At 43.6% G+C, this 23,331-nt stretch overlaps 1 protein-coding gene across 1 annotated transcript in view; it reads right to left on the bottom strand.

The window, feature by feature from the left end:
- Positions 1 to 23,331, bottom strand: part of ABCA4 (ATP binding cassette subfamily A member 4) — a 101,765-nt gene that overhangs the window by 42,175 nt on the left and 36,259 nt on the right. The window contains exons 10-16 of the mRNA XM_081865624.1: positions 21,998 to 22,137; positions 20,593 to 20,709; positions 19,561 to 19,758; positions 12,548 to 12,753; positions 11,399 to 11,575; positions 5,824 to 6,046; positions 1,187 to 1,408 (exon numbers count right to left, since the gene is read on the bottom strand). Of these exons, the coding sequence (XP_081721750.1) occupies positions 1,187 to 1,408; positions 5,824 to 6,046; positions 11,399 to 11,575; positions 12,548 to 12,753; positions 19,561 to 19,758; positions 20,593 to 20,709; positions 21,998 to 22,137 (1,283 nt within the window). The remainder of the gene's footprint in view (positions 1 to 1,186; positions 1,409 to 5,823; positions 6,047 to 11,398; positions 11,576 to 12,547; positions 12,754 to 19,560; positions 19,759 to 20,592; positions 20,710 to 21,997; positions 22,138 to 23,331) is intronic.

Raw genomic sequence — 23,331 nt, 5'->3', positions numbered from 1 at the left:
CTTGGGAGAAAGGTGATGGCAAACCTAGACAGCATCTTAAAAAGCAGAGACATCACCTTGCCAACAAAGGTCCGTATAGTTAAAGCCATGGTTTTCCCAGTAGTGATGTATGGAAGTGAGAGCTGGACCATAAAGAAGGCTGATCGCCGAAGAATTGATGCTTTTGAATTATGGTCTGGAGGAGACTCTTGAGAGTCCCATGGACTGCAAGAAGATTAAACGCATCCATTCTTAAGGAAATTAGCCCTGAGTGCTCACTGGAAGGACAGATCATGAAGCTGAGGCTCCAAGACTTTGGCCACCTCATGAGAAGAGAAGACTCCCTGGAAAAGACCCTGATGTTGGGAAAGATGGAGGGCACAAGGAGAAGGGGACGACAGAGGACGAGATGGTTGGACAGTGTTCTCGAAGCTAAAAACATGAGTCTGACCAAACTGCGGGAGACAGTGGAAGACAGAAGTGCCTGGCGTGCTCTGGTCCATGGGGTCACGAAGAGTCGGACACGACTAAACAACTAAACAACAACAACAAGCAGTGACTCAAGTGATAGGCCACAGGTTCTGATTTTGCTCTCAATGCAACCTAGCAATTTGGAGTGGTGGGATTCTGCCAGCATGTGGAAAGTTAAAGAAGATAGCTTGAATATGAAATGTAGGTTGAACCAAAATTTTATAGTGGTGAGCCACACTTTGGTTTCCAGCAGCCTTTGCCCAGTTTCCAGACAAATGGCTGTATATGGCACACAATTTGGCAGCGCCAGGAGTTTGCACATAAATTTGGATTGGAAGCATTCCAACGATTGCTTAACTGCACCAATCCATAATGGAATGCCGTACAGGAGTTTTGGGGCTACTTTGGCGTTGAAAACCTTTAGTGCAGCTGGGATGAACTGGTTCCCTCTGTTAAAGAAGATACAGGTGATAGCCAGAGCTAGTGTTAGAGTATCCACTCCATTAAGTGCAAGCTTACAATGGTATTTACAGGAAGCATTATATTGGAAGTGGATGCCTAAGTATTTAAAGTTTTTAACCTCTTCCAATGGGTTTCTACTGATCTCCCACCTATGAGGCTTCCAAGATGTTGAGAAAACAAGATGAAATTATAAAACTTATAAATGACACAGTTTAGAGGGCACTGTGGTTTCTATTGAGTAGGGTGGTGGTAGTGGGTGAAGAGGATTTCTTACCGCCATAATCTTTAGCTTAAAAGTCAGCCGGTCCTGCCAGGCAAAGCAAACGATGTGAGGCAAGTATAGGGTAAAGTAGATGACACCACTGCAGGCAGCTGCCAGATTAGCCTTGGAGAAGAAGGTGCTGAGCAAGAAGCACTGCATGATGCTGGCCGTGGTGAAGGTCAACAGGAACAGGAACAGGAGGTGGGGGTTGCTGTAATGAAGCACTCTGCCATACTGCAAAGAAAGAAAGAAAGAAAGAAAGAAAAAGATCCAGTTAATCACAGTCTCCATTGACGGCATGGTGGAGACCAGAACTCATCTCTGCTCATTCATTGCTGTCCATCCTCTCTGCCTAGGCATTTATGTCAGAGTCTATGGGAAAAAGAAGGGCTGGGGTGAAACTCAAGTCAGTAGGTCTGATATTCTACCTTCTTCCAGACAATAAGATACATGAAGGGTGTATCTAGCTCTGTTCAACAACTGTGTGTGTGTTTTGTGGAAGGATGCACCTGTATGAGAATTTCTTTAAGTATCCTATGTGGTCATGCAACATATCCAATCCTTGTAAAATGCCACATCATAGTAACAGGCAGCTTAAGCTGTGTTGTTTGTTCTGTGCTGTGCATGTCATCAGTGTGGCTTCATCATACTTCTCCTTTCATGCAAGGGTGTTGCAATATTGCTGCAGCAGGTTGCTCAATGTCATAGAGTTGCTAGTAAAACCTTAGCTTCAAGATCAGGCATTTTGGGTAATGCAGCCTCCTTTAAGATCAGGGCATGGTTACCAGTAGCTATCTTGCAGGGAAGGTAGCCCGCCATGGATTAAAAGATGTCAGGATGACCCTGCACACTCCTAGATAGGCACTGGGTGAATTTCTCTCCAGATGTTGTTGGATTCCAACTCCCATCAGCCCCAGCCAGCAGGACCAATGCTCAGGGATGATGGGAGTTGTAGTTCAACATCATCAGAAGGGCCACAGGTTCCTCATCCCTGTACCGAGAACTGGGTGATAACAAGGCAGGAGTACCACCATCACAGGGTAGAGTTCAAACACAGCAGTTTAGAAGACTTGTTGTCCAGATTTCTGGCTCATCATTAAGGCAGCACCCTCACTTGCTCTAAGTGCAGTTCAAAGGCACAGGTCTAGTCTAGCATGTGGGTGTCTCGTGGACTGAATCATGAATTACAAAAGCAGCTGCCTTTCAGTAATCATTAGGCCATTGCATGGATTGTTGCTATTGAAAAAAATATCAAGTTATTATTGCTCCTCCCAGCATAAATTGTGCAGCTGCCCTCTGTTGGTCAAGGGTCAATCACTTTGCTATGACTGCAACTCTATGCATGTCTACTCAGACATCCTATTGAGTTCAATGCGACTGTTTCTCAGATAAGCATGTACAGCATTGCATCCTATAGCAGTCAAATAGATAGTTCAACCAGACTAAAATTTTACAAAATGTGAAAAGTAAGAGATTTGGAATGGGGCTAAAAACATGTTCCTCCACCTCCCTAGTTTGCTTGAAGTGTTTTTATACAAATTCACACACTGCACCTTTGCCTGAAAGCAGATGCTTAAAAATAAACCAAAAAGCCAAAATACTGAATTTTCAGAGCATATACTGATTTTGCATGTCATCTCTTCTCCCCAGATTACAGTTCTCTGAAAAATAGGGTCCATGAAGAAGGGAATCAACTGTCTTTTTAAAAGTTGCTGTCTTTTAAAAAGCTGAAATAGTATTTTGCTGCTAAATGACATTCAAATACCCAGAACCAGGGAGATCTCATGAGGGTGGCTAAGATCTACCAGGATCCTTTGCACTGCTAAGTAAACCAAGGATGATCTTTATGAATCTTTAAGGACCCCATTACAGTGAACAGTTGGACCTCAACTGAATGTTAGCTTTATCTAATCAAGTGGGACAGATAATTGTTCTGTACTTTTAGGCCTTGTATATCTACAGCTATTTTTTGACAAAAGTTACAAATGACAATTGACCATCATTGTTGTTTTATCCCACACAGGAAGTGTGCTTGTTCATGTGCAGCAGTAATTATTAACATTAAGTATAATTATGCTTGTGCAAGGAAGAATGACACACGAAAAGTGGCAGTAATGGAATAGCACAATATACAGTATGAATTACTACTGGTATGATATCACTGCTGGCATAAACTCCTATAGAGGAATGTGTCGGCCTTTAGCTTATCTGATTATATCACCAGGGGTCTATTGCCAACAACCAGCTCATAGTTTGCCAATATGTCAGATGTCAGATCCCCTAATGTACTCTTCAAAAGATACTGCCAAAGCCATTCTCTTAACAGCAGTATTTGGCAACGTACATGTGGCACGTAAGGCATTAACTACCATATTCTAGAGAAGAAGAAAAAGATATATTGGATACACTTGATCTGAACTTGAAGTGGGAAACAACCTCAGTCCAAGGGGGAAACACCAGATATAAATAACATCAGCCCTGCTGGTGAACTCAAACAAACAATAAGCACCAAATTAATGTGGTGTCAAAGTTAAGTGCTAACTATAGGACTGCATACCTAAGCCAAGCTACAATGTCAAAGCTGACACACCATATCAGTTCAGGTAGGCCTGGCAGAGGAATAATTGAACAGGAGCAGGCTTTTCTCATAAAAGTAAACTGCTTTAGCAGTAGTTGTTTACAAATATTTGTTCTTTAGTAAGCGCTAAGATTCTGGCATCCAGAGTCATCTTTATCAGGAAGGCTTTGTCTTTTGTTTTAGAACACAGCAGATCACAAAGCAATCATAATAACATAGAACCCTTATAATAAACAAACAGCAAAAGGAAGCAGAACATTAAATAAAGAAAGAAATCCTTAGGGTCACCAGGAAAAAACAAGAGCGCCACACCCAACAAGAAGAAACAGAACAAAAAAAGCCAAGCCAATGGGTATACAGAGGTATGTTTTCATGCTGTTAAGTAGTTCCCAATAGGACAGAATAGTTCCCACTGCATTTTCAGCTTCGCCTTTGTCAGGAGAAATTTCCCAGGCACTATTTACTCAGAGGCATGAAAGGTGAACTCCACCCACCAGCTGCCAAGATGACCCGTGACTTAAAAGCAAGAGTTCCATCTTCTAATTAACTTAAGAATAGCTCTGTTGGATCAGGCATTGGCCCATCTAGCCCAGTATCCTGTTCTCACAGTGGCCAACCTGATGCCTATGGGAAACCCACAAACAGAACCTGAGCACAACAGCACTCCCCCTTCTTGTGTACTGCCTCCAAGCATGAAGGCGGAATGCAGCCATCATGGCTTGTAACCACTGATAACTTTATCCTCCATGAATTTGTCTAATCCTCTTTTAAAGCCCCCCAAGTTGGTGGCTTGCAGGAGTGAGTTCCACTGTTTAATTATGGGCTGTCCTTTTTCTGTCCTGAATCTTCCAACATTCCACTTCACTGGATGTCCATGAGTATTTTGAGCAAGGGAGAATCCATTGGGAACTATCCTAGAATGTTCATTGGATAACATTCAGCATTTATATAAAGCTTTTGGAGAATTCAAAAATTTCCTTGTTGTGCAACTCTACAAGGCAGATCAATATTATTATTTCCTGAGAGAATCAACAGTCTGGATAATTTTGTGTGAGCAATTAAGCTGAAAGGTGGATTCTGGTCTTTTATGGCACCCTCTGCGTTGCGCATATTTGCAGTCACTAAGAGGGCCATTCTACATTTTGCAAAGTAATGCCCAGTTATCATGTCTGGTGGACATTAGAAGGCTGAGTAAGTCAGAGAGAAGGAAAGAAAGAGGTTAAGGGATGGGCTGCAGCTCAGTGACGGAGCATGCAACAGGTCCCCCAGATTAAATCCACAGCACCTCTAAATAGGTCTGGCAAAACAACTGCAAAAGTTTGGCACAGGTTTGGAGGTTATCCAAAATGTGGGGGGTTTGTGGTTAATTTTCCTGAGCAAAACCCCTGTCTGAAACCACCGCCAGTCACTGAAGACAACACTGAGTGAGATGCACCAGTAGTCTGACCTGGCAGCATCCTATGTAAGACTTTGCAGACCAAATGGAGGAATGCGGAGAAGCTTATTGAAAAGATCAAAGCAAACGCCGAGGGACACACTTGAGTGGTATGACTCTGTGTGCCCCCTCCCGGAAGCAACGTGTTTTTTCGAACCAAGCGAATAGCTGGTGGTTGTGACAAATGAGTTAGAGGGTAGATGCCTCACAGTAAGGTTTAAAAAGAAGTGAGAGAGAGACTTAGTGAGAGAGAGAAAGAGAGAGAGAGAAAGAGAGAGAGAGAGAGAGAGAGAGAAATTCCTGCTTTCTGAGGCCTCCTTGAAGTGAGCAGCAATGTTTAGAACGTGACCTGTCAAACCTAATCCAACCTGAGGCACTGTCATGAAGGCAATCTTGCGAGTCTCTCAGGAGTAAACATATCTATCTCTGTCAAGTGCTGATGCTGCCTTTGGGGGCTACCTAAAGGAATGTGCCTGCTGCTACGTGCTCGGGAGGCTGATCCTTCCAGCATGTCTGTCTGTCTCTTTTTTGTATAGCTCCCATTATTCCTTGGTAGTACCGGCAGCGTGAGTGCAAAATGGCACGTCTGGGCCTTGAAAAAGAAAAACGCTCCACGCCTGGAGGTGATGCTCTTACCGTAATGAGAGTTGTCAGGAGAAACGTGCTCACAGCCATCATGATGAAGCTGTCTAGGAACCAGGTGAACCAGACAGCCCCACTAGTGACCCCCCTGTTCTTCATGGCCTCTTTCAGCCTCATTTCTTTTTCCAGCACAATACTCTTTACCGTCATGGAGACAGAGTAGATCCAAGCAAGCACCATGAAGATGGGGAAGGCACGGTTCAGAGTAACCATGAAGCTGCCCAGGAAAGAAATAAAACAAAGGTTAAAATCATACCATCTCCAAGAGGCAGTGCGAAAGGGACGCACGGATTGAAACTGGTCTAACAGCCGTTCCTTCTCTCTAGGGAAACCTCCAATGTTTTCCATGAGAATTCAGAGCATCCTCAAACTATGCTTTCTAGTTTTATTCAGGGAAAGTAGTGAAAGTTAAGTTGGCATAAAACTGGTGTGAGTGCACAGCGTCACGGGATCCCTAAGACAGTGCAGTTTCATTATTAGGAAAGTGGATTTAAAAAATGGATTTCACTTGAACAGGAAATGGTGCCCCATAAGGTTCTGCCTTTTTAAAAATTGCCTTCCTCTGTTATTGCAGACAGTTCATAACCCATATAAACCCCCAATATATTTAAGATTCGGTAGAGTTGGCAACGGGTCGCGGGTGGCACTGTGGGTTAAACCACAGAGCCTAGGACTTGCCAATCAAAGGTCGGTGGTTCGAATCCCCATGACGGGGTGAGCTCCTGTTGCTTGGTCCCTGCTCCTGCCAACCTAGCAGTTCGAAAGCACGTCAAAGTGCAAGTAGATAAATAGGTACCGCTCTGGCGGGAAGGTAAACAGTGTTTCCGTGCGCTGCTCTGGTTCCCCAGAAACGGCTTAGTCATGCTGGCCACATGACCCAGAAGATGTACGCCAGCTCCCTCGGCCAATGAAGCGAGATGAGCGCCTCAACCCCAGAGTCGGCCACAGCTGGCAACAGCGCCTTTCCCCAGTCTGCTCGCTGCTATTTCCACTTGGTGGTTGATTTATCTTTGTCTAAGGTTTTTCATTATGGGAACAGAAAACACCTTCTGATTTTGTGAGCTCTGTGTTAATGGCAATCTCAATTCAATGGAACAAATCAAATTAAAAATGGAAGGGGGGAGCAGGTCTAAATTGTTCACAGGTGTATCAACGTCTGCTGTAATATTCTTTCCCTGCCATGCACAGGTAGCAATCTTGTGCTGTGGCTGAACCCACATTGACTGTGCCAAAGCCCTGCGATCAATTACCCATCTCAAATACCTGATCTAGAGGCAGATCCTGCCCTTTTGCACAGCATGCCTCCTCCTTGAGGATACAATCAAGTCAGCACATGGAGATGTAGCAATTAAAGGGGGGGGAATAAACCTGTATCATATGTTTATAGGATTATCTGCGTCTGTTTTGTCTGTGCTGCTAGGAGAGGGGGTGGCATCTGGAGCCAAAGATAAGATCATGGCAAGACAGATCAAGTCAGAAACAAAAGAACGCAGAGGCAGAATATTTCTCACCTTGGCTGCTAAGTGAGGTCGCTACTGGACAAATGGAGAAAAAGAGTGTTTTTGAGAATTAATCTAGGCCATGCTATCTGTGGCAGAGAAGGGATATATTTTGCAAGCTGGTGCCTCCCAGACAGACCCTTGTGTTTAAAAAGGAAACAGAAATAGAAACTAGAGACCACAAAATGCTGCCCTTGAGGATTCTGCTGTTATTGCTTCATGATAAGGCTTCCCTGCCAAACTTCACTTTCAGAGTGCCAAGCCGCCGTGTATTTCCCCTGTCCCCCTACCAATATCTTGTCAAATAGCCAGCATGTTGCAGCTAGTATGTTGGGCAAGGAATGGGGAGAGCTGGGTTTAAATTCTCATTTAGCCATGAAGCCCGTTCACTGACTTTCAGCCTATGTTGTCTAGAGAGAGAGAAAATGATGGTGGATCATGAGTTCCTGGGATAAAAGACGGGATATCAATATGATAAGTATATAAACAACATACAAATGACACCCAACTAGAACAATACTTGTGACTTTACTTTCACATACTTCAACCTTACAAGGAAAGTAAGAAATATTGTTATATTTGCAGGGAGATGATGCTATACAGTGCACACACTGAGTTGTACTCAGCATTAGTATACTCTGAGTAAACCCATTGAAATCATTAAATATAACTAACTTAGGTCCATTAATTTCAATGGGTCTACTCTGAGTAGAATTTAGTTAGCTCCAACCCATTGCTATCCTGACAATGCAATCCTACACATGTCTACTCATAAGTAACTCCCACTGAGTTCAACTCCCAAGTTAGAACCTCAACCTGATTCATGCCACTTTTTTCCTGCATAGAGCCAGTATATTCACTGGGGAGGGAGCCATGCGAGACTGTATTTCCATAATCCGTCATGACAACAGATACACGAGAGTGATTTTTCACATGTGATGTTGTAAAATGAGCCTATGCGGCATTTTCCCCAAACTGAGGTGCCTTCTAGGTAGGAAAAATGCCACATATTAAATATATATTTTACCTGGTGGAAGGTTGTATGCTCAGTGCAGTATTGTCAATGCTTAATTTAATTTAATTTAATTAATTATTTTTTAAAATGCATGAATCTAAAAGATTCTAATCTAAAAGAATAGTGTTTACATTCAAGAATTATGCTATTGGGTCTAACCACCAGAGGGCTGTCTTTCATCAGAGGCAGGCACTTCATTCATAGACAAGCAGCTATGGCAGCACATACCCAGCATACTATGATTTAGAAGAAGAGACAGCCTTGAAGCAACTTTGAAAGCGGAATAATAAAAGACGATGTAAGTGGGATCTCGTCTCATTATATGTTGGGCCTACGCTATTAATCTAGCTCTCGTTTTACATGAGCATTTCCCCATTTTGAAACCAGTTTAAAAATGGCATTAAGAGCCCTTCCCTGTATGTAAAGAAGAGACCTGGGGGTTAATGATGATTGATGATAAATCAAAGGAATGCGAAACCTTTAGAAAAAGCTAGACCCTGGGCCTGGTCTCTTACCCTCTGTAATCTGAAAAAGAAAGTTCATTCAGCTTCTAACCTCAGGATTGCTGAACTTAATGGATAGCTGAAGTTGAAGTAAGAGGCTGAAGAATTTGATATTGTTAGGTTTTTGTTAGGGGGCGATACACAAAACTCCAATGCTGTATGCGTGACTATGACCCTGCCACCCCCTACCTCATTCATGCACATAGCAGCACAAGCAGCTGAGCCTCCACAAAACCCTGCAAAGGAAGATGCTCAGATACTGTAGCTGCAGAACTATTCACAATGCTGATCTTTCAGAGGTGTGACATTTAAAGCTCTTCATTGTTTGGAGGCTTTGGTATCTGAGGAATGACCTCTTCCCACATGTCCCTACCCAAGCCATCATCTGAGGCCCTTCTCCGAGTGTCCCCGCCCAGCGAAGGCTGTGGGTGGCTATGAGAAAAAAGGCCTTTTTAGTGGCAGACCCCTTTGTTTTTTGTTGGCATCTGTCTGTCAATGGAGTGTGCCTCCAAGGGTGAAGTCAAACCACTGTGTTAACTGCACCTAAGTGACCACCCCAGGGCACAAGCCTGGACAGTGTGCATGGAGGGTCAGACAACAAGACCCCCCTCTTGGCCTCACTGATGCGATCCAAAAGGAAGCAGAGCAATACGTTTGGTACCAGCTTGGCTGCAGGAGTTGCCAGAAGGAGGCATGCAAGGCACTATCCAACCATCTTAGGGACTCCACTCCAAATTTGTGTAGGGTTTACTCCTTAGCCTTCTCTTCTCCCAAAGATATGCCGCAAGGCAGCAGAGGTTTAGGATCAGTTTTCCCAACGGCAGACCCACCCATTGTGGAATGCCCTGCCTAAAGAGGCCTGGCATGGTGCCTACTCTTATATCTTTCTGGTATGGGGTTTTATTTCTTTGCTTCCTATTTTGAATTGCCTGTTTTGGTTTTATTCTTGTGCTTGATTTGTTGCTTGTATTGTATTTTTACTGCAACATTATTATCTTCATGTTTATCTGCTCATAGACTGTTTGTTGCAGGGGCAGGGTGCTGATAAGTTATTCAAATTTTGTTTATAATTTCTTACGTTTTTTTACTTTTACGAAGGAGCTCAGGATGGCATATTATCACTCCCCACTCGCATACAAAACTTCAAAACAGGCCTGTGGGGTATGTAAGTCTGAAAGGAAAAGACTGCGAGCTTAATAGCTGATCAGGTGTTTGAACGTGATACGGACAAGGAAGTTTTTGACCCTCTCTCTCTCTCATACCACTAGAACTCGGGGAAGATCCTGTGAAGCTGAATGTTGGAATATTTGGGACAGACAAAAGAAAGTACAGTGGACGCTCGGGTTGCGAATGTGATCCATGCGGGATGCAACCCGCAGCGTTCGCAACCCATGTCTGCGCACGCGTGGGTTGCAATTCAGCGCTTCTGCGCATGCGCAAAGTGCAACCGCCGAAACCCAGAAGTAACCTGTTCCGGTACTTCCGGGTTTTGGTGGTCCACAACCCGAAAAAATGCAACCTGAAGCGGCTGTAACCCGAGGTATGGCTGTACTTCTTCACGCAGCCCAGATAAATGCTGCAGTTCGGTCCCATAAGGAACAGTTATAGCATCCAACTTGGGAGGTCTTAAAAGAGGATTAGACAAACCACAATGGTTATGCTTCTGATAGTGTGGCTCTGAGTGCTAGTTGCTGGGAATCACAAGTGAGGAGACTACACTTAGGCCCTGCTTTGGGGCTTCCCGCAGGTATCTGGTTGGCCACCGTGGGAGCAGGACAACAGACCAGATGGGCCATCGACCTGATCTAGCAGGCTCTTCTTGTGTTCCTAACATGGGTCTCCCTGATTCTCGTCAGACACACTGTCGATTTCACCGCACTGGAATCCCCAGTGGCAGCTCCACAGCTAGGAGAGTCTCTGGCTCCCTGATTTGCAAGGGCATTTCTGGGGCACAACCGCCCACACAATATCTGTGGCTGCATGAGAGAAAAAGTGAACAAAATCCTGCTAGGTCGGTCAGTGTAAAATGTTTTCCAGAGATAGGGAAAGCCACTGATTGTTTTGGAACACTGTACCGTTTCACCAAACCTTCCTTCAAGTTCTTGTTAAAAACCAGAGGAGTTTTTAAAAAACAAAAGCTCTTTCCCCTCTCATTTTGTTTTATGGCAAGATTCAGACAGCTATAAACTCTAACTTCTCCTGTACATTCTGCTAATGAATCCATGGATTGTTGTTTTCCCAATGGAAGTTATCCTAGACCTAAGGTCTCCTTGCTGTTCTCTATTTTAAAGTTTTAAAATGCTCCAGTGCTTTGGTGGTGTTGTTTTTTTGTTCCAGCCTCCTTATCTCAGACTTAACCAGGGCAGCAGCCCATCCCGGACTCCTTGGGGGTGGGGAGGAGATTTGCCTAATACCTTCATCCTGGATTTCTCCAGCTTTTCAGCAAGATCAAAGGCAAAAAGCAGCCAAGCCCCCTGTAAAATCCAATCTGCCACCCACCCAGCCACCCAATTAGTTATCAGAAACAGATCACTGTGGCTGCTCTTACTCACACATCATCTACAAAGCATGGATAGGGCATTTGTTGCAGGTAGATCCCCGAAGGCACTTCAACTCCAGTCTGCGTCTTGATGATTCCATGCTCAACCATGTCTTGCAGATATGCAAACCCTCCCCAGATGTAACGCAGATCATCCACTGGGTCAGCTCTTGGGCCAGGATCCCAGTACCTGTGAAGACATAAAAACATTACTATATGCAACCTAGAAAGCTGACTAGGGTTGACATTACAATTGACAGAGCCTCAGACTTACACTATTCAAGGTTGAAAAAGTGGCAGCTCTACCTTGATCAGAACTACAGATCCCCGCCCAGCTAGGAGCTTGTGTGTTTAGCTTAAGGCTGGAGATAGATCTAGGTCACTGTTGGTGTTTTATACTTTCCAAATTGGCTTTTCAGCCATTGCTTCTTTGTCTCAGAATCCTAAGTGTAACCTGAAACCCGCAACACCTAGCAGAGATTAATTCAGCCAGTCTGCAGCCTCCATTTTGAGACTGAGCATGACTACAATACCCAGCCAATTTTTAATGTACTCTTTGTGTTTTCTTCTCCTATCTCCTATCTCCTCCCCCCAGCTTTGTACAGCATCCAACCTGACGAAGAATTCTGGAGAAAGCTTGCTCACTATTTTGTAACTTTTTAGGTTGGTCCTATTCAAGTTATTTCCCAATATCTTGTTTTTTCCAGCTCTTCCTATGAACTAACACAGCTATCTTTGCTTTTTATGTTACCATAAATTATGTTACACTGAGTAAATCAGGCTTTCAAGGCTTCTCTTCTGTTACCAGTCTACACAATGTGGGGTCCAATTCTAGATGTGCATTCCACACTGTACCATCATATAAAGGATGGCTGTATATTATCAAGCATCTGCTCATCTGCCTCATAACACCCTCTGATTTAGGGATTACCATTAGGCAGAATTTGGGGTGGCAAACCCCCAAAGAGTAGCAAAATATCATTTATCTAGCTTTTTATTATAATATTTTCACCACCGGGATATTCCGTCTTAGTCACTGAAATGTCTTGGCTGCTCTGATTTATATTCTGACTCCAGCCAACATGGGCCTAGTGCCATAGCCTAGGCAAGGCAAGCTTGGGCCAGGCCTTCAACACATTGCGAGATGCGAGACTGCCATCACCTGTCTTTGATTTTGTTCGTTTTCTCCACTGAATCTATATCCATGCGAATCTTGAATTTGACATGAGGCGGCAGCAGTCTGGTTTTTGGGTCCAGATCAGGAAAGATGAGAGCAGCCCAGAATTTATTCTCCTCCAGAAGAGAAAGAGCACGGTGAGTCACGTGGGTTTCATCAGCATGGCCTTCAAATTTATCAAGAGCCAAGCACTGCAGAGAGTAAAAAGGTAGAAGACACATTGGAGTAGGACAGAAGGACATACGCATTACATAAGCACAAATGGGTTCACTATAACTTTTTTGCTTCTTACTCCAAGGCAGGGATAGCCAACATGGTGCCCTCTAGATGTTGCTGGACTCCCCATCACCCCTGACCATGGGATTTGTATTCTGCCTGATGGTTTATTCTTTTTATTTTTCTGTGGGTTTGGGTCCTGAAAAATGACTAATAAATAACTGAAATAATTGAATAAAACCAGTATCTCGAAGTCACCATATTGGTTATCCCTGCTGTAAAACAACATCAACACAACACATTGAAGCCAGTTTGAAATTGTATTGCTGGTAGTTTCTTGGTTGGGAAATGCATGAGACTTGAAAACAATTTAAAATTTTAATCTAGACACGCCTTAAGACTTCTATGCCTATTCTCATGCTAAAGTGATATGTAAAAACTGGTGATTAAAAGATAAAAGGAAAGACTGAAAAGGCCAATTTAAGAATATTCCACATCTAACATTTATACTACCATCCTGTAACGTTGGAGACTGACAATGCAATCCTACATACTTCTAATTCAAAAGAGAGGGGGCCCCCCACAAGTTCAATGTGGATTACAATGGGTGTAGGATTGCAGCCTGAATGGAGTAATTGTAGGGTGAGAGTTGGGAGCCTGGTCATTAAAGAAATGTCTAGCCAGGAAGAACACCAAAGCAAAACCTTCATCTCAGCAAACAGAGGGAAAAGATAATGTGAGCCCACCACCTGGAAAATAAGACTGGGAGAGCAAACAAAATCACCAGGTAGACAAGAGGAAAGTGTCTCATCAGCACATCCAGCAGAAAGAACACACTGCAGTGAGGAGGCACCAAGATACAATTCTCTATGGGTAAACACTTCACTCAGCTTCCACTTAACTCTGCATGCTTGGAAAAGTGTAAGGGTTGAAATCATGGGCTGTGGGTGAAAACTGGAGGCGTTCTTAGCATATATGCCCAGTAGGAATGAGCAGGAGGGCTGAGGATGCATCTGAAAACGTGTCTTTCACAATGAATACATAGAAATGATGGAATATGAATGGAACCATGGCAGCAATCCAGAGGTAGACACAGTTATTGGACTGGAAAATTGTCACAAACTTTTATTATTATGTAACGACCAGCAGAATCTATTTAAAAGTGTTAGGGGTGATGAAGGGATCCCATTCCACACTTCTTATATAGTCCATCTCTGCAGAAGACACTATGTGTACATGGGATATACATAAAACACATTTCCCCTGCTGAAAGAATTCTGGGAACTGTAGTTCACCAGCCCAACAGAGCTATAATTCCAAACACCCTTCAACTACAGTCAACAATCATTTTGCCTGGAGGTTCCATTCCTAGATACAACACATGTTGGCAGGGCACACATAAGTGTGCCCTGCCCCGTACCACCTTTTAAGGGACGTGTTTAGTGATATTTTCTGTCACTTCCGGGTTCAGTGCCATGCGCGCATGCGCAAACACACATCATTCAGAGACACATTAATTGGTCATTGCCTGTACAGTTCCCAGGATTCCTTTGGGGTGTGTGTGCTTTAAATGTATCTTTATATCTGCTGATATACTGACATTTGACCACACTCCTGTGCATTGTTACAGAAAAAGCAATTGGGAACTGCAAACGTGGCATGGCAAGTATTTAAAAAAAAACACACATAACCATATATTTGTATTTTTATTGAGCTTCCTAACTCCGAAACCAGTGAGTTATTATCATTGTCTCATCTTGGCAAGTAAGTAGGCAGCATTCAGTTCCTAAACGGACTAGGAAGAAATGTGTTTAATTACCTCACCTCATAGAATGCCACACAAAGCCAACTTGTTTGATCTTATCTTCTATCTAGATGGTCTTTTCGGCAAGCCAACAACCAACAATTACTGTACATCAAAGTGCTTGCAGACAACTTGTGATTTAACAGGCAGACTTCTCTGAAAAGTAAAGTCTCCTTTGTTTAGCCTTGTCATCTAAAGAAACTTTTCTTATGTTGTTTTAAATGGTGGGGGAGGGTGGGGGAAGCACCTCTGAATAGAAAGGATCCTGTTTTAACTAAACTGATGATGTTCCAAAATATGCCTTACTTAAAGGATATGTCAAGGCTATATCACTTTTTAGTGGATGATCAACAAAAAGTGATGTATTATAATTATGCTCGTATGTAAAAAGGAACATTGTACAGTTCTATCACTGAAAAGTGGACATTGATAACAAAAAAGATGACAAAAACATTGCCCAAAATTAATCTGTATTGATGCAAATCAGGAAAGTAATAACTATAATATAAACAGAAATACGTCTCACCATAGTGGGGAAGACTGACCAAGTGACAGTTGTCAGGATCCTGCACAATCAGAATCCTTTGAAGAGGCGGCACAGGACTTCATGAGGACATGGAAGGACCCATTAAAAGTCCTAAAGCTGACCAAAGTGCTTTGGCTCACGGATGTCTCATCTGAGCCCCACTGATAACCCATCTGAGCACAGGCCAAGGCCTGGCCTGACCCTAGATGCTCAACCTTTGTCACCTGCACTTCAAGAGGAAAGGCAGCAACAGATTCAATGGGAGCCCAGAGTCTCCAGAAAGTTATGCCACCAAAGGTCTCTTCAAGTAGAGGGTTCCACTAAGAAGGATGGAGAAGACTTTGCTGTAAACAAAAATGCAGCACATCACCAAGAAGTGGAGTAGCTGGCAGTGAAGATATATGCCTTATATATCCTCCTCTGGATGCTTGATGGGTTAATAGCTCCGTGTTGAGCTTCTTAGGGTCCAGCCCACTTACTCCTTGGCTGCAGTTCTTGCTCCAGCTGCATCAGTAGGTACTGGTCATAGACACCTGTGGTCCTGCTCAGTATACTGTCCAGCTGCTAGCTGTTGATGAGCAAATTCATATCCTTTTCTTTTATATAGTTATCTTTACACTAGACTTGGGCAGGACACAGCCTTTCAAATAAAGGACAGTCTTCTATGCAGTCTTACCAAATGCAACTATGATTTCCTAAAGCCTTTATTAAAATCCAAAATGGCTGAGAGAAGATGGAATCTAGGCCGCAACTTTGATGGGGAAGGTTGCTTATCTTACCCCCCGAGGGGGAAAAACTGGTTTTATGGCCCAGAAGGAAACAACACGGTCCTGAACAGAAGACCCCATGCATAACAGTAGTAAAAAGGTAAAGATAAAGGACCCCTAGATGGTTACGGTAAGTCCAGTCAAACTTGGATATGGGGTGTAATAGTAGCAACAACCAGGATCCAAATATTTACTTAAAGCCAGACTTCCCCATCCTGGTGCTTCCAAATGTTTTAGACTCCAACTCACATCAGCCCCAGTCAACATGTGCCATGGTCAGGGAGATGATGGAGGGGAAGGCTGCCTTAGGCCAGAGTTGGGGAACCAGTGACCCTCCAGAGGACTACAATACCCATAATTCCTGACCACAGGCCATGATGGTTAGGGCTGATGGGAGTTGGAGTCCAACAACATGCAGAAGGCCTCAGATCAGACCCCGCTGCTATAGGCACACCATTAGGGCCGGCATGCCCAGTAAAATTTTGACTTTAAACAACAACAACAAAAACCCTTACTATGCCACAGGCTGGGGTTTTGTTTTTTTTTTTTTTTTTAAAGTCTTCTCAGATTCAAAAAATAGCTTGCCTCTTTGTGTGGAGAGGCTGCTGTTCAAAAACCAGAAGCCCAAAATCCCCTTGAGCATACAGTATTGGTGGTTTAGTTCAAGGATAACAGCAGCAACAATATGAAGTAACTGTAGGCAACTTATTATTTCATAAAAGCATCCTTCTTCGCAAATAAAATTGTACAACACTACTACACTACAGGTTTTTCTTTACTGAACGTAAAGGAAACTTATGGATGTACCCTTCCCTATATATTTTTCAGTTGTAACTAGAGGTTAATTAAAACAGCCACAAAAATACTTAGTGTTTTTATAGCACTTAGCATTTATAATTCGGTAAGGAGAAGCCATCAAGTTAGATGGTCAGTAGGCTCTGGACCCTAGCAGGATACCATTGCATGCTCAGTTTTGAAATGCATATAAATGAATGCCCAAACAGAGATTGATTTAAAACTGCTTAGTTAAACAGCTTAGGTTCCACCTTCTTCAACAACATAGACCCATACAGGGTGTTTTCTAAATCTCTTTCTATTGTGAGCTTCAAGGCTCTGGATCATTTTTTTGTATGCTTCCCTGAGCTATTCAGAGTGGCAACACAGAAATCCAATAAAATCAGTTTTTTTAACAAAACGTAAGTGTGTTGGAACTATCAGAGCTAGCAACAAATGCTTACAAATAATTGTTCACATCAAGTTGCTTTCTCCCATTATCCAGTGAAGTCTGCCTCGCCCAAAGTCTTAAGTCAGAAAGATATGGGGCCCATAATTAATGCCTGCCAAGACCTCTCTTTAAAACCCCTGGGGAAGCAATCAAGCCATTGTTCTACTCAACTCTCATCCTGCTCCATGCCAAAAGTTCACCTGTGTAGCATACTTTTTGCTTCGTTAGCAAGACCTCCCTCCTCCCAAACCGAAGCAAGATCAATGCCCAATAACTGTGGACCTTCCCCCACAAAAAAGAGTACCACAATTTTACACATAAGAAGTGAGAAGCTACACAATTCCAAAATAAGAGGACACTATCAGCAGACTATTCATATAAAGTGGTACCTTGGTTCTCAAACACCTTGGTTCTCAAATGCCGAAAACCCGGAAGTAAGACTTCCGGAACAGATTAAGTTTGGCGCTTTTGTTTTTGCTATTTATTTTGTGTTTTTGTTTTTGAGCCTTTCTCGGTTAATTTGTTTTTGTGACCATGTGGAACCCAGTTCAGCTACTGATTGATTGTGTGACTGAGGAAATGGATAAAAGTCCCCCATCCAAACAATGACTACCATCAGTGCAGGTAAGAAAAAAAGTTAATTTTAATTTTTCTCATCTTCCATACTGTTTTATTCATTTTATAGTACATTACATTGATTACTGCTTTCATTTTATGGATCAATGGTATCGTGAGATAGAAAAATTCATGTTAAATTGCTGTTTTAGGGTAGTTTTTAAAAGTCTGGAAAGGATTAATCCATTTTGCATTACTTTCTATGGGAAAACACACCTTGGTTTTGGAACGCTTTGGTTTTGGAACCGACTTCCAGAACAGATTAAGTCTGAGAACCAAGGTACCACTGTACTTGCTTTTAAGCCAACTCTTCCTTCATACATCACATGCAATTCTCCTTGCCCCCCCTTTTCCTTTTCAAATCTAAACTAGCCTCCCAAGCAGTAAAACTGGGATCCAAGTCTTAACCCTTCCCTCTTAGTTGGTTTTCAACCTCCAAATTGCTTCTTTGGACCCCATGGGAGAAAATGTATGTTTCTGTTTCTTTTTCCCAATGGGACCAAGGAGATGGAATTGGCCAGGGAGTAATAGGATCTGGAAGTTGGAAGACACAGAAAACTAGACCCAGTGAGACAAATTCTAGTCTAGCCTTCCCCTAGACATGCTTGGTTTTGTTTGTTTGTGAGCTCTTCTCATGGGGGAGGTTTCCATCAAGTAAGTCCTCATCTGAATTAAAATTGGAGGCATATTATATGCTTATACCCAATGTTTGGTCTCAAGTGTATTACAGTAAGAAAAAGTAAAAGGTAAAGGAACCCTGGATGGTTAAGTCCAGTCAAAGGTGACTATGGGGTTGTGGTGCTCATCTCGCTTCAGGCTGAGGTAACCGGTGTTTGTCCGCAGACAGCTTTCTGGGTCATGTGGCCAGCATGACTAAACCACTTCTGGCACAACGGGACACTGTGACGAGTGCCAGAGTGCACAGAAACAGCCTTTACCTTCCTGCTGCAGTGGTACCTATTCATCTACTTATACTGGTGTGCTTTTGAACTGCTAGGTTGGCAGGAGCTGGAACAAAGCAACAGGAGCTCACCCTGTCACAGAGATTTGAACTGCCAACCTTCTGATTGGCAAGCCCAAGAGACTGAGTGGTTTAGACCACAGCGCCACCCGTAAGAATTACCCTTCCCACTGCAGTGGAGTCAACCCCCCATGCTTCTGTGTGCATCACTGTTGGGTGCACCTCTGGGCTCGAAGGAGCAGGCCTAGGCAGGTAATTCATGCAGACACAATAGTTATTTTCCTCTGAGGTCAGGTAATTTTGCAGCGGCCTTGCGTCAGAAATGATCCAATCACACTCAATATGGATCTGTGGCAGAACTACAAACCCTGATTGCAAGGAAGCAAGACCAGAGCAGTGAATCATGCCAAGAGGGATTGGGCAGCCTCCTTTCCTTGGCTTCACAGAAGCCCTTAATTACTGAATTAATTAATTTATCATGCCCCCATGTCTCTTGATCGAAAATCACCACACTGGTATTCTAGAGGTTTTTTTTTTACTTATGGCTGCATGCTTATTCTTTCTTTGTCTTTTAGAATTTGCATTGTGGACTGTAAACTTCAATTGAAACTGCAAATACATTGTTTGCCCAAATCAGCCCCAATGCCAGCTCCCTAGATTGTGAAAGTTGTGACCCTGAACAGCACACACACAGCCTAAAAACTCTGCAGTTTGGCTGGCTGGCTGGAAGGATTGAAAGCTACTGCTTTACTATAGGAAAGAGATCTTCCAAACATTGTCTGTGTGTCCTGTATGCTTTCTATTAATTCTTATTTTCTAAATGTTAGAGCATTGATGTTCCAATACTGTCATGAGCATCCATCCTCCTATTGAAAAAGTCTTACCTGCAGGTACTCGTGGACCATATGCAGAGCCTGGTTGGCAACACTGAAGACATCCCTCCAATCAAAGTTCACCATGCCTTCCCTTCTTCTCTCTGGTGGCCCATTGTAGAGAAAATTGATCACATCTTCTGCAGTGAAACCTTCAGAACCCAGCTGCTCATTTAAGAAGCCTTTCACCGTAGGGTTTTGCAAAGTGTCCTAGGGAAGAAACATTAGGTCTAATTTAACATATTATATTTGTACATGCGTTTGTATTCTATCACCTGGGAAACTGCAACCTTGGTAACTCCAAGGGAAGAATTACCTGCAACTAAGTCTACATGGATAATTCAGTCTGGGGAAAGGTCAGAATCAGACACCAACCATCCACACAGGTGTAGAGGAACCCAAACCGTAACCCTGCCTAGGTCTGACCCCTTTGCCCTAACCAGCTACTTAGAGGCTAAACCTTAATTGCCCTTGTGTTCACTGGCTTTGAGGTAGATAGAACACATGGGTGTGGCAGCATAGCCCCTTCTCCAGACCAGTCATAACCAAAGACACCCAACATGGGCTGCCATATATCCGGAATTTCCCGGACATATCCAGAATACAGCAGTCGGAAACCGTGTCCAGGTGGAAATCACTGAAATGTCCAAGGGAAAAATGGGCGTATGGCAACCCATGTTGGAAGTTTAGGTTTTGGCGAATTAGCTCAAAAACTTCATATATATTTTTGAGCTCAACAACTTTGGCAACACTATATTAGCCCTTGTAGCTGGGGTTAGCTCAAGACATAGTGCTGTCTGAGGCAAAGGGACAAGATACTTCCTCCCATTTGAAGTACAGACTCTGAACTAACAGTTGACCCTTCAGGTATGACAGCATCGTCCATTGTACCTGAGGGCAGCAGGATAGCTTGGGAGTCCCATTAGGAATGGGGGATAGGAGAGATTGCTGCCACCCCAGCACCTGCTGTCTAAAGCAATCACATCACTCTGCCTAATGGATTCCAGTTCCCTTCCCATACCAAGTAAGGTATCCTGCACATACCCGGATCATGTTCATTTGCACACTGTCTTGAAAGAAGCTCCACACTTGGGGTCCCACTTCCTTCCAGGCTTTAGTCAAGAGTCTGAGGCGCACAAGTTCCTCAAATGTGGAATTTGCCTGAGTTAGGAAGTTGCAGGAGGGAGAGGAAGAAAGAATCATAGGAAAAACAGAAGATTTGGGGATAGTCTTAGACACCAGCTAGTCCAAACCCCTCAACCCAGGAAACCCAGAGCTACAGCATCCCTAAGCAATTACTGAACAGTCGAACATTAAATCCGTATTTCTGCTGCCTTCAGAATACAAATGCCTATTGATAATGTGGCAATATTCATGTGGCAGTAATGTGCCTTGGGAACGAGACCCTGGCCCCTAATATCACCAGTGGCTTCACCTGAACATTCACATATTGAGTGGGAATATCTGAAGGGAGATGTTTTCATGTGTTTGGCTGATGGCACTTGAAGCCCTTCTGCAGCCAGGAACTCAGAAAGCAGGGAGGAGTCTAAGCATGTTCAGGGGAATGCACAAATAACCCCCCTTTCAGACAGCCCTGCCCAATCTGCAAGAGTTGGTGCTGGTGCTGGTGAGGACAAGTTTTTGTGGGACAGCAGGAGAGGCATGCATTCTGCACCCACATTCTGCACATTATTCCCCCCATACTTTTGAATAATGCCTGAACAGGGATAGTGAATTCATGTGAAACTTAAGAACCTGAACAGCTATTGTGATATAGATTGGTGCTTTGTTATTTAATTACTGCAACTGGTCTCTGGGTGGGCCAAAAAACATGGGATATCAGTGCAGTAAAATAAATTAGAAAGTGGCCTTGTGTATTATTTACAGTGGTACCTCAGGTTACATACGCTTCAGGTTACATACACTTCAGGTTACAGACTCCGCTAACCCAGAAATAGTGCTTCAGGTTAAGAACTTTGCTTCAGGATGAGAACAGAAATCGTGCAGCGGTGGCGCAGTGGCCGCAGGAGGCCCCATTAGCTAAAGCGGTGCTTCAGGTTAAGAACAGTTCCGGTTAAGAACAGACCTCCGGAACGAATTAAGTACTTAACCCGAGGTACCACTGCATACCAATTCTGCTTCATTTCAATTTTTGCAATCCTGGGTTTGCATCAGCAAGCAGAAAAAGATCTGCTATAGTAGCTACATGGATTTCTTTTTTAAAAAAACCCAAATGATAAGTATTAGAGAACTAAAAGAGGCTGGGCTTCCCCCATTCCTCCCCAGTCCTGAGTTCAAAGGCCACGTTACATTTTCTCGAGGGGGGAAAAGGTCTGTTGTTGCCTGCAGCAACAGCTTGGTTGCCACTTGTTCAATGGACCTCTCTTGCAAAGTGCTCAAGTTATAAACACTGCAGGTGCATAGGTGTAGCAGAGAGAAAATAACTTACATTCTTCAGTATCTCGTGAATGGCAGGTGAATCTGGAGCAAAGAGGATTTTCCCCATCAATAATGGTTTCATAGCCCTCCAGGCTATTTTGGTTAAAGGATTTGATTCCATAGTCTGGATCAATGTGTTACAAAAGGGAGCTGTTGGAGGAGAGGGAGGGGAAAGGAGATACGTTATATAACACTGGCCCAGTTTTTAATTGTTCACGACATTCTGCAGGCTAGCCTTTCCATCTTACCAACAGAAAATTGCAGCTACACCAGTTTCTAGGAACTCAGCAAACAGAGCAAAAAAGGTTCAGGTTGCATCTATGCAGCCGCCATGCCTTTAGTTAAAAGAGCAGTGTAATACTACTTGACTGAAATCTAAAGGACGGAATTTCCAGGGTTTACTGAGCTCATTTTACAGCAGCAGTTCAACGGCAGCAGCAGAACTAAGCAGTCTTTTCCAAAACTGGTGCCATCTAGGCGGTGGTGGTGGCCTCCAGGTTAGCCTTTATCAACCGTGGGTCCCCAGATGTTGTTGGATTACCACTCCCATCATCCCTGGCTGCTGTCCTTGCTGCGTATGGTTGATAGGAGTTGTAGTCCAACAACATCTGTGAACCCAACAGTTGAGAAACGCTACTCCAGATGATGAGGGCTGTTCACAAGGGAATGTGGCATGCTGGAAAAGGTTTCCCACTCTTGTCCTAACATAGCAGGGGTGGAGAACCTTCTTCCACCTTAGGGAAGCACTCCCTTCTGGTCAGCGTTCTGAGGGCCTCACAACAAGGTGAAAGTGGACGGAGCAACAAAGGTCAACTTTACAGTAGCTGAGTTTCTACACACACACACGCCTCCTTTCTTCCAAACCACGAGGACCTCTGTATTGTCCATTCAGACAAGCAAGAGGCATAATCAGAGCTCAAGGACACATTCCAGCCTGATGCAAAGCTAATGAGGAGACTGTGGCTACGGCCTCAGAAGATTCCTAAGAGCCAGGTCAGTTTTTGGACTACAACTCTCACCATCCCTAGTTAGCAACACCAGTGTTCAGGGATGTTGGGAATTGTAGTACAAAAGCAGCTGGAGACCCAAGTTTTGGGGGAAATGGGGCTAGATAGACCGGGAAGGCCGCATTGGAGTTCCCCACCCCTGGCCGTAATGCCAATTTTGGAGTCTGTCTCACTGAAGCGCCTCTTTCAGGTAATGTAGGCAAATCTTAAAATGACAGCAACCTTGCATTGCTAGCAAACACACACACACACACAAGTTCCTGCCCTAATGATTCTAGCTGCTTTATGCCTTTGCATGGATTAAGTTGTTAGGTGAAATTCCTGAAACAACTACAGT

The sequence above is a fragment of the Podarcis erhardii genome (assembly GCF_964252035.2).
Source record: "Podarcis erhardii genome assembly, chromosome: 6".
Lineage (NCBI taxonomy): Eukaryota > Metazoa > Chordata > Lepidosauria > Squamata > Lacertidae > Podarcis > Podarcis erhardii.
This window is presented reverse-complemented; position numbering and strand designations above follow the sequence as displayed.